The 15,590-nt window shown below is 37.0% G+C and overlaps 1 protein-coding gene across 3 annotated transcripts; it reads left to right on the forward strand.

Moving 5' to 3' along the window:
* Window positions 1-255: 255 nt before the first annotated feature.
* On the forward strand, window positions 256-13,697 carry PARP11 (poly(ADP-ribose) polymerase family member 11). Of its 3 annotated transcripts, none has more exons than XM_013956260.2 (8): window positions 256-326; window positions 4,428-4,556; window positions 4,650-4,770; window positions 5,941-6,016; window positions 7,563-7,635; window positions 7,723-7,853; window positions 12,509-12,660; window positions 13,090-13,697. In XM_013956260.2, the coding sequence occupies exons 2-8, from the start codon at window positions 4,467-4,469 to the stop codon at window positions 13,401-13,403; spliced, it is 957 nt and encodes a 318-aa protein (XP_013811714.1). In that variant the 5' UTR covers window positions 256-326; window positions 4,428-4,466; the 3' UTR covers window positions 13,404-13,697. The 3 variants fall into 3 exon arrangements, with proteins under 3 accessions (XP_013811714.1, XP_013811715.2, XP_013811716.1); XM_013956261.2 differs by lacking the exon at window positions 256-326 and adding an exon at window positions 898-1,072; XM_013956262.2 differs by lacking the exon at window positions 256-326 and adding an exon at window positions 3,935-3,989.
* Window positions 13,698-15,590: the final 1,893 nt, after the last annotated feature.

Genomic DNA, 15,590 nt, shown 5'->3' on the forward strand with positions numbered 1-15,590 from the left:
CATGACAACTGCCTGTTCTGTGAAGTTTCCAGCTTGGAATTTACTGTCCACTAACCAACGGCAGTGTGAGTTAGCAAGCTTCTTGGGGCTGATTAACCGCCTGTTTTTCCACTCTACAGCTCTCATTCTAGACTCTGCACAGAAAGGCTGGGATGAGCTACATTCATGACTATGGCCCTCCTCAGTAAGAAGTCCTACAACTGCTTTTGCTTCTAGATCTGAATTACAATGTAAAGATGCCACTAGGTGTTCATTTTTCAAGCTCTGAAAGTCCAGCTGATGAATGCCTGCAACAAGCTGCAGTTTTCACTTCCTCTCTGCATTAGGTAATCACTTCAGAGTTGTCACTTTCACTGTCCTACAAGGTGCTAGCGCAGTACCGATTCTTTAAATGCTATGTGGCAGAGAATATATGGCACATATACAGGCACATGTGGCCTGGCCCCTTACGGGCTGTGAAAACTCTTTCTGGAGACTAGACCCATTGCTATCCATGATGACAGCCAAAAATTAAAGAAAATAAAAACAAAGCTGCAGGGTACAGAGAAGTGAGGCACACTGAATTGAGCATCTCACAGCCAAAACTGCTACCCATACCACAACGTACTGACAAGACTGCCAGAGGCCGCAGGGCTGACGGGTGAGGGTCATGGCAATGCCACCACGCTGCGAGGCCAAGAGATGGCCACAGTACAAGGTAGGCAGGCAAGGCCCAGCTCCATACGGCCTGTGCCTCCTTCCTCCCCCCGCCCGCGGCGCGAAGGGGCGCCCAACGCAACCACCCCTGCCCCAAGCCTCCTCCCTCAACTGCCTCCCAGGCTCCCGCCTACTTCGCGTCAAATTTGCATACCAGGCCTCGCCCCTCTGTGTGACGAACCGATATAGCCCTACCTATAACAGCTGTTGCTCCTCCCTTTTCTTCTGCCACCGATAACGGAAGCGCTGGGGAACCTGAGCAGTGACGAGCCCCGAGCGGCCGGGCTCGGCCTGCTTCCCCCCCCCCCCCCCCGCCACTTCTCCCCATCCTCCGGGCAACATGTGGGGAGCGAGCCCGGGGTGGGCGGCCGATGCGGTGAGTGCGCGTGGGGAGGGGGACGGGGGAAACGGCCACTCCTTTCGTTTCGTTCCCTCTCCGCCTGCCTCCTCCTCGGTAGGCGCGCTCCAGGCTGCAGGCCGCTCTCGGCCCGTCCCGCTCTGCCCCACCCCCTGCAGGCGAGTGAGCGCGCGCTGAGAGACCGTGTTGCCAGGTTGGGCACGGGGAGGCACAGGCCGCCACCGCTCTCTTTGAGGGAGGGCTAGGAGTCAGATGGGGGAGGAACTGTTGGTACATTTAGCTATCTCCCCACACCCCGTCCCTGAGCTCTTACGGGCTCAGCTCTGGAGGAGGGTAGGAAAAGGGGCGATCACAGCAGTGGTCCTCTGCAGAAGTGACAATGCAGCTGCAGAGGGCCTCGTCCCTCTGAGCTGGCTCCTCAGGTCATGGCCTGTACCTGTGCTAATGCTGTTCTTTCTTCTCTGCCACCCCTTCCCAGCACTGTGCTCTCATCTCAGGAAAGTCTCCTTCTCAGATACTTTGCTGCCTAAGGAAGGGCTGGAGTCTCGCTTAGGGCTGCTAGTTGACCCAGCCAGGAACTATGCAGAGTTACTGATTGTTGGCAAAAGAGTCTCCAGCACTAAAGCACAATCCAACAAATGGATGTGGATAGCAAAAGAAAACAGAATAGCCCATCTGGAGGCACCGTAAAACATATTTATCATTTATTTAAAACTTCCTGAGAAATGAGCAAGTGTGTTAGCATTACAGCCATTCAGTTGCAGCACTTTCATGACACAACAAGCATTCATTCTTATTAGAAGAAACTTTCTGCTGTCAGAGTAATAGTTGTGACTTTTACTCAGTTCATGATAACTCCTGGGCCAGTAGTAACAGTGCTAGTAATGGGAGTTGAAAGCTCCTCTGTTAGCAATAACATTGAAATTCTCATTGCTGCATCTTTGATTCTAGTCATCCAGAAAAAAAACGCTAAGAGTTTCTGCTCACTGCACATGCATTCAGAGATTTCGGACAAAAAACTACCTGTTCTTTGTAAATGGAGTGGATTTGATTTTAAATTCATCAGTAAATTGAGCAATTTTGTTTTGAGCATGTGGGATTTGGATTACCTTTCAGACCAGCTCTCAGGTTTTCTTTTTAGCGTTTACGGCTTGCATCCTTCTTCCATACTTAGAAGTATCCAGGAATCTACGCAAGATTCTGACTGGGATAATGTGTGGACTGGAAGTAACATTTTTGAAAGTTATGGGAATAACTGTTTCAAGTTTCTTCCCCCCTTTCCCTCCCGGGGACTGTACTGCTCCCAGAGGAGTATAAGTGTGTTGATAGGTGCAGATGAACATATCCTCTCTGTTTGTAACTGTTCCAAAGCCATTAGTAATTTGAATGATCAGATTCAGGCCCTGAACTAATGTTGGATGGACCTGAGGTCTGGTTATTCTAGTGCGAAAATGAGAAAACTAAAATGTACCCCAGAAAAGTTTTCCTCTTTCTTCTTAGTCTTAAAGAAGTGTAGACTACAGTAACTCAGCCTGTAGGTGAAAATATGGCCTTTCTGCTTAAAATTGAGGCAGTTATCCTTGTAGATTTAAATAATGAAAGTAAGCTGCCAAGACCTTTCAGTGTTGTATGGAGCTCTCATTTCATCAGGCCTTCCTGCTGGAAAGAATGGATGTGCTTCCATTTGTGCTGAAATAGGTGTGCCCTGGGATTCTGCAATTTAGCGATGTCGTGGAGGTCTATCACTGATTTCCCTGTTTTCTAAGCATTTAGATTTGTAGGAGCTTTTGCTAATTAGAAATCATGCCTTATTTGAGACAGTCTCTAGATAATTCCATGAAGCAATTTCTATGATTTTTGAAAACACCATTGAAGGTTTGCTTGGGAAAAATATGGAGGAAGGTATTGCTAGAAGAGCACAATCTGCTCTCATTTCCTGCCTCAATAGCACTGGCCAGTTGGCTCATACTTCTTCATCTCCAAGGTGCCTTCTGAAGGTCTCTTGTTTTCTGGGTTGGAGTGTCCAGGAAGCAACTGAAATATCCAAACTGTTAGCTGGAGAATGTTTTGACTTATTTGTGCTGGAGTGTGGTGTTTCACTTTTTGGAAGCAAAAGTTAAGTTGAGGAAAAAGTTGAGAAGAGTGCCAGTCTTGGTTAATCAGTTAGATTGGATGAATTGCTAACTCTTTATGAGAGTTGGGTAAGCCTGTTTCTCTGAAACTTTTTTGCCCTCATTAGCATTTTTACTGTTGTTTATTAACTGGTTTTGACAAGTTAGGAGATATATGCAGGTGGAGTCAAATTCTTTCAGAATTTTCAGGATTTTATTGTTAAGTTGAAATCTGGTGGGAGCTGTTGTGAAGTTTTCCTGGTATAGCCATTGGTTGTCTTTTCTATGAACTTGTCCAGTCACTTTTTGAATTTGCATAAGCTTTCAGGAACCACAGCATACCATGCAAAAGAATTCCGTAGTTTAGCCATCTATTTTATGAAGACGTTTCCTCTCATTTGTTTTGAACTTAACACTTACAAGTTTTGTTAGACATCCCCTTCTTAGTCTGGAAGAAAATGTAATCAGTTATTCTCTATTCAACTCTGCCATGATTTTGTAGCCTTCTGTTATATCCTCTCCTCAGTTCTTTCTTCCATCCTGAAGAATCCTAGCTTTTGTAGTCATTCCTTGTGTGGAAGCCATTCTGCTTGTTTTTTGTTTTTTGGGGGGTTTTTTTGGCAGCCTTCTCTGCACTTTTCATAATTTTACTGTATCCTTTTCAAGGCATTTTCAAGGATTTTTTTCATTTGGGGGGAAACAAATCATCGTGCAGTGTTGAGGAATAATGCACTGTGGACTTAACAGTGACATAATGGTGCTTGTTTTGGTCTGTAAATTTTTTCTAGCAACTCTTAACATCCCATCTGATTTGTTGACTGCTGGTGAGTATGTAGTAGATGTTTTTGTCAAACTATTGGATGTAACCCCAATATCTTATTTCTGAGTAGTATGTTACTTGGAGCCTATTGTATTTATGACTGGATTTGCTCATATGTCCGTCATTGTGAATTTAGCACCTCTTTTTGATGTGACAAAGCCTATAGTTCTTGACCTGATGACATGTCTGTAAACATTTGAGAAAGAGTTAGCTTTGCAAATGTTTAACTCACTTTACAGGTAATATTTTTTTAAACTGGATAAGTAGGAAATAGAGAAATTTTCTTTAAGAAAGAGAAAACAAATATGCCCCTCTGCTTTTTGTTTTTTTTTCTCGTTTTACATTATTCTGCTTTTTTATTCCTTGCTGAATTTCTCAAATAGTGCATTTTTGCAAATAGTATCATAGAAGACTTTTTTTTGCATGTGTCTGAACATTGCAGGAAATACTTCAAAAAGCAGCAGAAGAATTTTTTCCAAAGATGGAAAGTGCAGTTGAAGAGATGGATACCTCGGACACCCAGTGGGGCTGGTTTTATTTGGCTGAGTGTGGTAAATGGCATATGTTTCAGGTAACTACATATGAAGTTATGTTAGCTATGATGATTTCCATGTGTCAAACTACTACTGAATTTACCTAAATGTGCTTTTGATTTGTTTTAAAGACTGATTCAAACAGTCATTGCTCAGTTAGCAGTGAAGATATTGAAAGGAGCTTCAGAACAAACCCACAAGGATCTGTTTCTTTTACTACTGCAAAATTTAACTACACATTAGACTTTTCAGGTATGTCTCTTGTCATAGAATAAATTAAGTAATGGGAGGTGTCAGATAACTTGCTGAATGAACAAATCAACTAGTGTATTTTCCTCATATCTGGTGCAAAAACTCATAATTGGAAAGCTCTTTATTGTAAGGTACGCGTGAGATTTTGGAGGCAGCTGCACTGTTAAATTTTCTAGTGTAGTTTACTAATAAGGTAGAATGCCTTGTGTAGTAGCGCTCCAGCATTTTACCTCTGCTTACCTTAGCTGCAGGTAGTATCTAGCATACGTTCATGGTACTGGGAAGTTTGAGCTTTGTTCTTTAACATAAAACAGCTTGTAGGCTTGAAAAAAATCTTCCATTCAGAGTCTCTATAAGAAACATTGATGTGATGGAAGCTTTCTGCAAAATACTGGCATTAAAGTGATTTTGTAATTCAGCAGGTGCTTTAAGCCAATTCTGTTGTTGGAATACAAGGAGATACCCAAAACACTTTTCTAGTAAACTGTAAAGAGTGCACTCATGCCATACTTGTAAATTACAGACTATTATTGGATTCTAATGGCATTTATCAACTTACCTTTATCTTATACAGAAATCTCTTCCAGGTCAAAGAAAATAATAGTATTTCAAATAAGAGAGGGGAGTGGGTAGAACAGTGATGTACTGGGAGTAAAGTACTACAGGACAATAGGAGGAGTTTCGTGTTTGCTTTTGTTGAAATGTCTGTTAGAAAAACCTTTGTTTTGCATCTGTAATAAAAACAAAACCAAATACAAATGCTAAACAACTTTACAAATCTCATAGATCATGACTTTTTGCATTAAAAATAATAGATAGGTATGTATAACTGATGCAGTGCTGTATTTTGCCATTTTAGTTGTATTAAAGTCAGTGGAAGTTTTGCCATTGATGATGGGGGTGAATATTTCACCAATAGTATTCTAACAATAAACATATTTCTTTTGTACAGTATTTGCAGGTTTTGCCAACTGTTACAAACAATGATGATTCTGAGGCCAGTATTTCAAAATGTTTATCTAACATATTGATTTGTTAATTGTTAAAATAGGAATTCCTGTCAGGCAACTTTTGAAGTAGTAATGCTGTTAAGAAAAATGACACTTAAGTGTTTCATATGCTGTAGATGAATTCCAGAAACTTTCATCCTAACTCTTGTTTTATGCTCAGTGATGAAACAAACCAATCTAACTACCCTTAAGCAACGTCCAATAAAGCGAGCTCCCTTTTCTATCAGTGCTTTCAGGTAAGGAAATAAAATGAATTATTTGAATTTTCCTTATTTGAATTTTATCTTGATTCTTCTGAATAAAATGAAACAAAAATATGTTTTATATTGTTTACATTTATTATTTTTTACATCAAACAATTTGAGAGGTGGAATCGGGTAGGAGAGAGCAAGTCAAGTGAAGAAGGAAGAAATTTCACAGGGGATGAGTGAAAAAAATTTTTAGCTTGTTTTTTTTTTTGTGTTTTATTTTGGAGAAAGTAAAGAGCTTGGGAGAGTGGGAGAGGAATTACTTGTAAGGCATACTGAATATTCACATCCAGCTTGCAAGGTTCTTATAGCTATGCCTGACTTTAGCCCCTTTGGAGTCCCCTGCTATAAATACCTATTGAATCAGAGTTGCTGTGGAGAAGCAGCAGCAAAGAATGGAGTTTTGTTAAATTTTAATAATGACCTCATAAATAATGTAGAACTAATATTGTAACAGTCAAGAAGATTGAGTTATATTTTTTTGCCTGCAGTTGTTTTCATAATTTTCTCTAAGATAATGTGAAATGACAAGAAATTGCATCATAATGACCAGCTGGTCTTATGAGTCTAATTGCTTTAGATTGTAAGTTTCTTTCTTACCTTTTGATCAGTCATTAGATGTAGAACTGTGCTGATGAAAATTGGATGTTCACTAAACAACAAACTGATCTATGCAGTGATAATACCACAGATAACATTGACTATGTGGATTGTGAGATTGTTTTCAATAATTTATTAGAAATAATTTTAATTCTGAATTGTAGTCTGGTTTTACTTTCAGAACAAAATTTGACATTTATAATGAATGTTGTAGCAATCTTTATACTGACATTCTGAAAACCTTTGTTTTTTGAAGTGTCAACTGTTACTTTTTCAAGGGATGCTTGCTTAAGAATGCATGTAATATTGTGGAAATTCAGTTTTGTTATTTTGTTTATTGAAGAATTGCATTTGGTACTGTATCACAGTATCCTCTGTTTTCACGTGATGACACTGTTCTTTACTTTCAAGAGATTGATTAATTTAGTCTCTTTTTTATGATTTAAACACTACTATATATGCGCATTTATGTATATGCTCAAAATACACATTTTTGTATATAAACAAGTTCAACCGTAATTTTCAAGCGTATACTTGCAGCATGATGCTTTTAAACACTTAAAATGAGGGCTTAGTTTCCAGAGTCTTAGGCAAACTGTAATTCCTGTTACTTTGGAAAGTTCAAGCTACATCTATACTCCCGTGTTTCTAAATCAGTGTTGCTGACCTTTCTGACTACCTTTTGTAATTTACCTTCTGATCTTTTATTGCATAGATGGTGTATTAAAATTGTTCATTACCATGGTTTGTTTACAATAAGCAAAGCCAGAATTTGAATACAAAATAAGACCTCTTGACTTTGACCTTACCTATTGTCTCTGTGAGAATTAAAACCCTATGTAGTTTTGTATTAGCTTTTTTTGTAATGTATTGTACAGAACAGGCATTCCAGTGAAGAAAGAAAATGCCTCATGTCTTTGATTTTTTTTTTAAGTTTCATCTGTGAAAATGAGGCTATCCCTATGCCTTCACACTGGGAGAATGTAAATACTGAGGAGCCATATCAGGTAAGAGTTTGTATGTGAGCTGGCCAAAGACACGTGGTAATCAAATAGTGCATCTCAGTGAAATTGTACTAACCTTTTTCTTTCCAGCTTATTCCTTTGCAAAAGAAAACAAATGAATATAATGAAGTTTCTAGTCTGTTTGGAAAAACAATGGATAACCACCGAATTAAAAGAATTAAGAGAATACAAAATCTAGACTTGTGGGAGTTTTTTTGCAGGTGAGATTATTTCGAAAACCAATATTATTTTAGGACTGTTAACAGAGGCAAATACTGAAGGCATGATGCAGAAATATGTCTAATTGCTTTTATTATAAAGTGACTAAAATAATTCTGTTATTTTTTATCAGTTTTATCTTCATTTGCTTACTTGTCATTCCTCTATGATTGTATTCAAAATTTCAAGCTCTGAAACTTCTACATGTGGAGAACTGTAATACTTGTATAAATGCATTAGATGTGGATGTAGCGCAGATCAAACTGATGTGTTGGAAGGTGATGGCATTTATCATCTTCAAGTATCATTCTAATCTAACAAGTTGCATATAAATCAATATTTAATACCTTGATATATTGGTTTGTTAAATACATAATTACTACTTGTAAAGGAGGAAAAAATGATAGCAAAGTTGTCATACTGGCTAGAGCCATTTACTGCTATGGGTTAACATTCCCAAAATGTTAGCTCTAGGGCTTCTAGGGAAGAACCAAAATGAACTGGAATTTTGAGGAATATATAATTCAGCTCTGACTTTGCAGCCATATTAAAGTTAATCGTTCCAAGAATTTTTTAATTAGTGTGCTATGTTTGGCACTGCTATCATTCTCTTACAGTAATGTCAATCTCTTGGAGAATTTGACAAAGTTATTTTTAACTTTAACATTCCTATAAATAGTTTGATTTGAACTAAACCTTTTTATTTCTTTGGGAAAAGTTTGAGAAGTCCCTATTCTTCTTATGTAGAAGCAATACCCTCTCCTGAAGGAGAACGAGGTGCTAGACTCTTTCAGTTTCATACCATTTTTAAAGATAGGAAGTCTTCGAGCAAGAAATGATTGGTCAATTGGTAAAGAATATGTGAAAATGCCAAGAGATTGACATATTAGCCTATGGATGTCAGTTGTTTGTGTCTAAAAAGAAGAAATCAGCTTTTTTCAAACTCCTCCCTGTCTGCGTTTCCTGTGCTCACATGTGGTCAGTGTTCAGGATGTCCATGTGGTAGAGGCCTGTGATATTTATAGTGAAGTAAAGAGGAGAAAAATAAGCTTTTTGTAAAATGAACCTTGACAGGCTTGTAGTAGTTGTATTCTAGTTAAAAAAGGAAAAGAATATTTGGGGCTTGTCAAATTTCTCAACTTTATGAAACACATGGTAGGACTAAGTGTCCAGTTAGCACATAATCATGTCATTTCTCCAAGTTTAGTGTGTTACCAAAGCTATTTCTAGTTTCTCTGCTTTTCCCTTTCATATTTTGCTGGGCTGGAAGAACTGGAAGCGCTGAAGTTCTGTTTCTGCTTCTTTCCTAGTATTTCCTAGTCTTAAGCAGTTGTATTTGACGAAAGTTCTCAGTCTCGTCTCCAGGCAAGGGAACATGAGAGTCAATTTTAAAGATGTATTGTGTTATTAAAAATAATGAGTTTAAGTAGTGAAGAAATACTGAGGAGACATATATCAAAAATTATGATGGTTGTATGCTTTGTTTTTTGAAAACTCTGTAATTCATTATTATATATTGAGATATATCATGAATATGCATGAAGAGATGAATTCAAATTCCTGTTTCGGAGACTTAGCCTTCTGTTAATTGTTAATCTGTAGATATGTTTACATATTTAAATATAAAGACTTATTTGCTTGGCCATGTTTTAACATCTACTTTTCTGTTCTATAGTATATCAGCTTTTAGTTCAAATTAAGTTTCTGTAGAGCTATATTTGTACCATTTTAATGTGTAAATTTTTGAGAATAAGAATGGCAAGCAGACTTTAAACTAGATGTCTCCAGTTCTGAGTCCTCAGTATAGATGAAAAAAAAACCGCAGAAAACAAACAACTCTCCCTTCCCCCATCCATCAAAAACCCAACAACTTTTTGCTTAGATAAGGAACTGATGATCATTTGGAGAGTCTACTAGTTTTCCAGGTTGGACAGTGGGTAGAATTCATGATTTAGGAATTCTAAGTCTATGGATTTTGTGCTATAATATTCTTAAAGTATGAAACGAGGATGGAAATTACAATTTCACACATCATGAATATTACAGTATTGCCATATGACTGCAACTACAAAACCATACTTTTTAGTAGCTGTATCTGAATAAAGGTATATGAAGAAAAGTCATTTTTCTTTAAACTTTTTTCTTTATGGAAAAAAATATAAATGACTACATAACTTATTGCTAGAATACATATATGCAATTAAGGCTTAGCTGCTTTTCTTTCTCTCCAGTTGTGGGTTGTACGTTACCATTCTGTCATTTGCAGTAGATGGGCTTGCACACTGATGAAGAGATTATTGCCCAGTAATATATTACACAGAAGTAAGAATTCCAACATTTTACATTCACTAAAAGTTCTTTTCATGTCCAATGAGGGAAGGTGAAAGTAATAGAATATGAATCTTAATCTAGCATTTTTTGGCTCATGCATCTTAAATTTGGATTTGTAGAAGAAGTGGAAGATAGCACTAAATAACGCTAAAACAATGTAACAGGATAAATACATCTTTCAAGCTGACTACTACAAGATTATCTGTCTCTACTGTTAAATGTACTAATAAGCAAATTATGAGTAATAGCAAGCAGAAAACATTGCTTTGTCACTGAGATTGCTGGCCATCTTTAGAAGGAATCTGCTTATGTACGAACAGCATGTCTATGGGTATCTAATTTTGCTTTAGGTTTCTCCTTTCTTAAGCAGACTGGCTGTATGAGAGCCTTCTGAGCGGTGGATAGACAACTTTTGTTTTACTGGATTAGCTTATCAGTGCTGGTGGAAAGTGTTAGATGATGTTTTTTGGTATAATTTGACTTCTAGAGATACAATACAGTTATATTCCAAATCAACAAATGTCCCGCTGCGGTGTTTCTGCAGTCTGCAGAACCAGCTTCCTGATCTGCTGAATATAGTCTATTATCAGGTCAGTAATTAAAAGAGCACTGCTTGAAAGGATATTTGCATCATTGTAGAGGTCAAAACACGTTTGTTTTAATAGCTCCCATATTGTTGACTATTTTAAATTAGTTTTATGATATCTAACTGGTCAGAGATTTGCAAAAGACTGTTACAGAACATTTCAGGTAATTGTAATAAATCTGTTCTGTTCTATATAAAGAAAAGTTACTCTAGGCTACCTTTATACTTTGTCAGGGTTCAGCAGGCAGCCATACAGGGTGCCAAAGACTACTTGAAAATTTTCAAATGATACTCCGCATTGTTGGCATTTGGGTGTGAGGTGGAGCTGTTGCATCTTGAGAAGAGCAGCGGTTAGGCAGGGAATCTTGGCTCCTGGGTTCTGTTGAGTTGCAAATGGAGTAAAAGTTGGGTGCCTGGAACCTCTCTGCCTCTGACAAAAAATGCCACAAATAAGTTTATTAACGACATCTCCCAGATGCTTTTGAGTTTCTACTGCTCCTCTTCTAATTTGGAAGCCATTTTTTGCATGCCATATTAAAACATTGTCAATACATAGTTTATTTCACTATGCATAATGTTAAGAAAAAAGTCCAATAAAACAGAATAAATATATCTTTCAAGCTAACTCCTGCAAGATTGCCATTACTCAATTTATTTATTAGTACATTTAATAAGAGTGATAGATAATGTAATGCCTTTAATATTAAGAATCTTTGCTGCATATCTCTTTCATTGGGCCTTGTTGGTAGACTGACCTCCTCAGACTACATCTAAACTGTACTTCTGCAGTTCAGGTACGCACTCCAGTTATAAGTAAATTGCTTAGTTTGATAAACCTAAGAATGTTCCTTCCTTCTCATCTCCCCCAATGCACTGTGCTTTTGTGGGAAAAAAAATGCAGGTATGCAGACAAGAACAAAGCTATGATATACTCCAGCTTGTTTTTTTCTGGACAGTCAAGGCTCATGTCTGTGAATAGCCAGTGGTTTAGACATAGCTCCAGAGTCCAGTTCTTCATGGATCGTTGTGGAAAACCTAGCTGATGGAAACTCACTCAAACAAAGATTGATGGAAAATATCTGTCCTTTGTAGGAGTGCCATGGTCTTCTGCCCATGAGAGTGTAATATAGGTTGACATGTAATATATATCTACTGAATTTTTTTTCAAAATGCTAGAATCCTCTCAAAGCAAGACCTATCTCTGTTACGAAGCATGTGAACCATTAATTCATAAAACGGTTATTAAATAATCCTGTAGACATAATTTTAGGTAAAATTTTAGGTAATTTTATTTTAATGGATTTTGTTATTTTATTTGGGTCATTATACTTTATAAGCTACTAGTTGATTTTTAAGCCACCACATGCTATCTAAGTAGATGAAGGGAACAAAAACAAAGCACACCATGGAAAAATAATTTTTTTCTTTTAAAAATAAATCTGTAGAAAATGACCGTTCTGAAAATAATGTCAGATGAGCAGAGTTGAAAAAATTGGTTTTAAAAAAAAACCATTTTTTGGTAAACTTAGGTTCTGAAAATAGTCCACAGCATCCAGAAATATGTGATTGTTAAACATTTATCTTAAGAATTTTGGTCTGTTTGAGAACTAGGATTCTCTAGTCACTTCTGAAAGTGAAATTTATACTGTTTTAGGTCTGTCCTCTCTGTAGTGTTTTCAGAGTGGAAACTTAATTTGATTGTACAGATGTTTGTAATGCTATATTGTTTCTTCTCTGTAGGAAAAAAGCTCAGCTAAAGAAGAAAAGAGGTGTCCCCGCTATTAATGAGCAGATGTTATTTCATGGCACCAGTAATGAATTTGTAGAAGCCATATGTATTCATAACTTTGATTGGAGAATAAATGGCATGCATGCTGCTGTATATGGAAAAGGTAAATATTTTTGTCACATGCAACAGTTCAGTAATCTTAACGGTTCAGCATTGTTAAATGTTCCTCATAATGTTCTTTGAGTTATTCTCTCTATATATGTGAAGAGCTGTTTAATATAGCTCTGGTTTTGAGGTCAAGTGTAATTAAGAAAGCTAGGATGCTGTAAGCAATTTAATTTTAACAGCTGGCTGGTAGGACTGGATGGGGGGAAATAGCAAGCAGTGTTGACTCACAAGATGACCTCCCTACTAAAATGTTTACACTAAGAATATTTGGCTCATGTTTCTGTAATCTAATGATTTAGAAAATAATCATTGGATTGCTAATGAATATTAAAGAACAGACATCTTGCATCATTTTCATATCTCTATCAGTGCACTAGTAGTAAAGCTGTCATGATAAGAATGTCATCAGATTTTTTTTTGAAAGGGACCTATTTTGCAAGAGATGCATCATATTCCAGTCGTTTCTGCAAAGAAGATATAAAGCATGGAGATACTTTTCAAATTCATGGTGTGAATCTGCAACCTCATCTGCATAGACCAGATAAAGTCATGTTTCTTGCTCGTGTATTAACTGGTGACTATATCAATGGTGATTCAAAATACATGAGGCCTCCTTCGAAAGATGGAAGTTTTGTGAACTTGTATGACAGCTGTGTGGATAATACCTGGAACCCAAAGATCTTTGTTATCTTTGATGCCAACCAGATCTATCCGGAGTATTTAATAGAGTTTTGTTAAGTTTGAAAGGAGCTGAACTGAATATTTGTTTGTGTCTTTTTTGATATTTTGTTCCTTTCGCAAATACAACAATATAAAAACATGAAGAATGAAAGGACAGAGGTGAAGTGGGGGGGGGGTGGAAGCATATGTTGGGGGTGGAGCTGTTAAGTATTTAAAAGACATTGTCCAACTCCTTTTAAAATCTGTAAATAAACTTTACTGATACCTTTTTCAAATGTAGGGATTATAACAAATTTGAAATTGCTTAGTGAGCCTTAAATAAATTGGGTGTTGGTAAGTTTTCAAAGGCAAGATTTATGTTCTGATTTTCTTAATATATTACAAGTATTTATTCATGTGGTAGAAATATGCCTATGATACAGTATGCATATGAATGAAATTAATCTTTTATAAAGATTGTTTTTATAATTCAAAAAAAAAACGAACAGGGGACTTGGCTATGTGTGTGTGTGTGTATTCTGTAGTACGTGTTGCTTTGCATTCGGAGATCTTAGTTTGAAATCTAAACCGACGAAGAACCCATCTGGAGAAAACAGATGAAAGGGCCTAAAGTTCACCAAAGCTGCTATGTTTAACTTTACGTACTTGGTACTGCTTCAACTATAAATGCAAAATTACAGAACTCTTAGAAGTTGAACTTTGGTTTTGACAGAAATGATACCCTAAAGTTGTTGTGGTTGTTGTTTATGTATATAACTGTTGAGCTCAGTACTGGGATATCAGTTGTTGAATAATACATTTGGCTTTTATTCCACAGAATTTTTTGATGTTTTTGTTATTGTGTGTGCACATGCATGTGCCTGCAGTTGGCTTCTGTACTTGTGCTGCTGTGTTTCTTGTCTTGTCAGGGTTGAAGAACTCAGTGCTGGTGTACTTGCTGTTGCTGAAGACAATGTTTAGATTAACTTTACTGGGAATAATACAGAGTTAAACCAACAATGAAAATTTCAAAATAAAACATCCTTTCATTTTTAAGAACTTTAATAAAAAGCTTTCAATAACACTGGTGTAGAATAGTTCTCTGTGAATCAGGTTTTGCCATGTAGAAAGAGTAAAGAGACAAGATTTGGGTAAAGACAAAACTTGACTACCCAAATACCTGAAGAAGGAACAGGGGAATATTACTGTGAAATACACTGAAATGTTAAATGGTTTGCCATGAAATTGTGTCCCTAGTATTTTTCTTTGTTGAAGGACTTAGAGAACACTAAGGGTCTAACAATGGATTCTTAAAGCCTAGAAGCTTGCCTTTGACTATGACCACTAACAGATGCTTACTGACACAGTATATGGTATATAACCATGGCAGCTATAGAGTGGTCTTTATTGATCTGCCATGGAATTATTAACGGACTTCTTGAATCAAAGGCTGTATTTAAAAATTATTGTGTTCGAAAGGCTCTGCAGTCTGTGTGACCAAACCTGCTGAAAATCATATTTAAACCCATGGAACTGGAAGTAGAACATGGCTACATATGTATCTGGCATCATAACTGAACACACAAGCATCTCTTTCTCCCTAGCCCCAATATCTCTGCCTGTTAGTGGATCTTGTACAAGTTGGTTGTCTGCTGTTTGTTTTTATTTAAAATTTCATAGAAGCTTTTGCTTCTGTCCCTAAACTGTTTAGGACAAGGATGCATCTTCCTTTATCTTAGCACAATAGGATCTGTGATCCCTGATTCCAGTTGGAACCTTTAGGTCCTGTTGTGGGTGTGATTGTTTGGATTCACTAATGTGCCAGCTGTGCAGAAGGCACATTGCTTCCTATATCTCATAAAATATTAAATAGCAAGTCATGTAGGGAGTTTGTGTGTTACCAAGTCCTCTTTATTTTTATACAATATTATATAGAACATGCACTCTATGAAACTAACAAATACATGTGCTGTTAATACTTTGATTTGCTCTTAATTTGTATATGGTATTCTATAAAACATACACTGTGAAACTAACAAATACATGTGCTGATGTTCCTTTGATGTGTTTTTATTTGTTTGGAAGTCTGAACTGGGCTTTGTAGCTAAGAAAACTAAAGTTTCTTATAGTGTCCCATGGACACAAAATATAAGTCATACTGAGCTTGATGCCTTTTTTTTTTTTTCCCAGTAGCTTGTGTGCTGGTGTCTTGTTTATTACCTAAACTCAATGAAATTGAATGGTAGAATCTTAATTTGTCAAGTC

This window comes from Apteryx mantelli, chromosome 1 (assembly GCF_036417845.1).
Source record: "Apteryx mantelli isolate bAptMan1 chromosome 1, bAptMan1.hap1, whole genome shotgun sequence".
NCBI lineage: Eukaryota > Metazoa > Chordata > Aves > Apterygiformes > Apterygidae > Apteryx > Apteryx mantelli.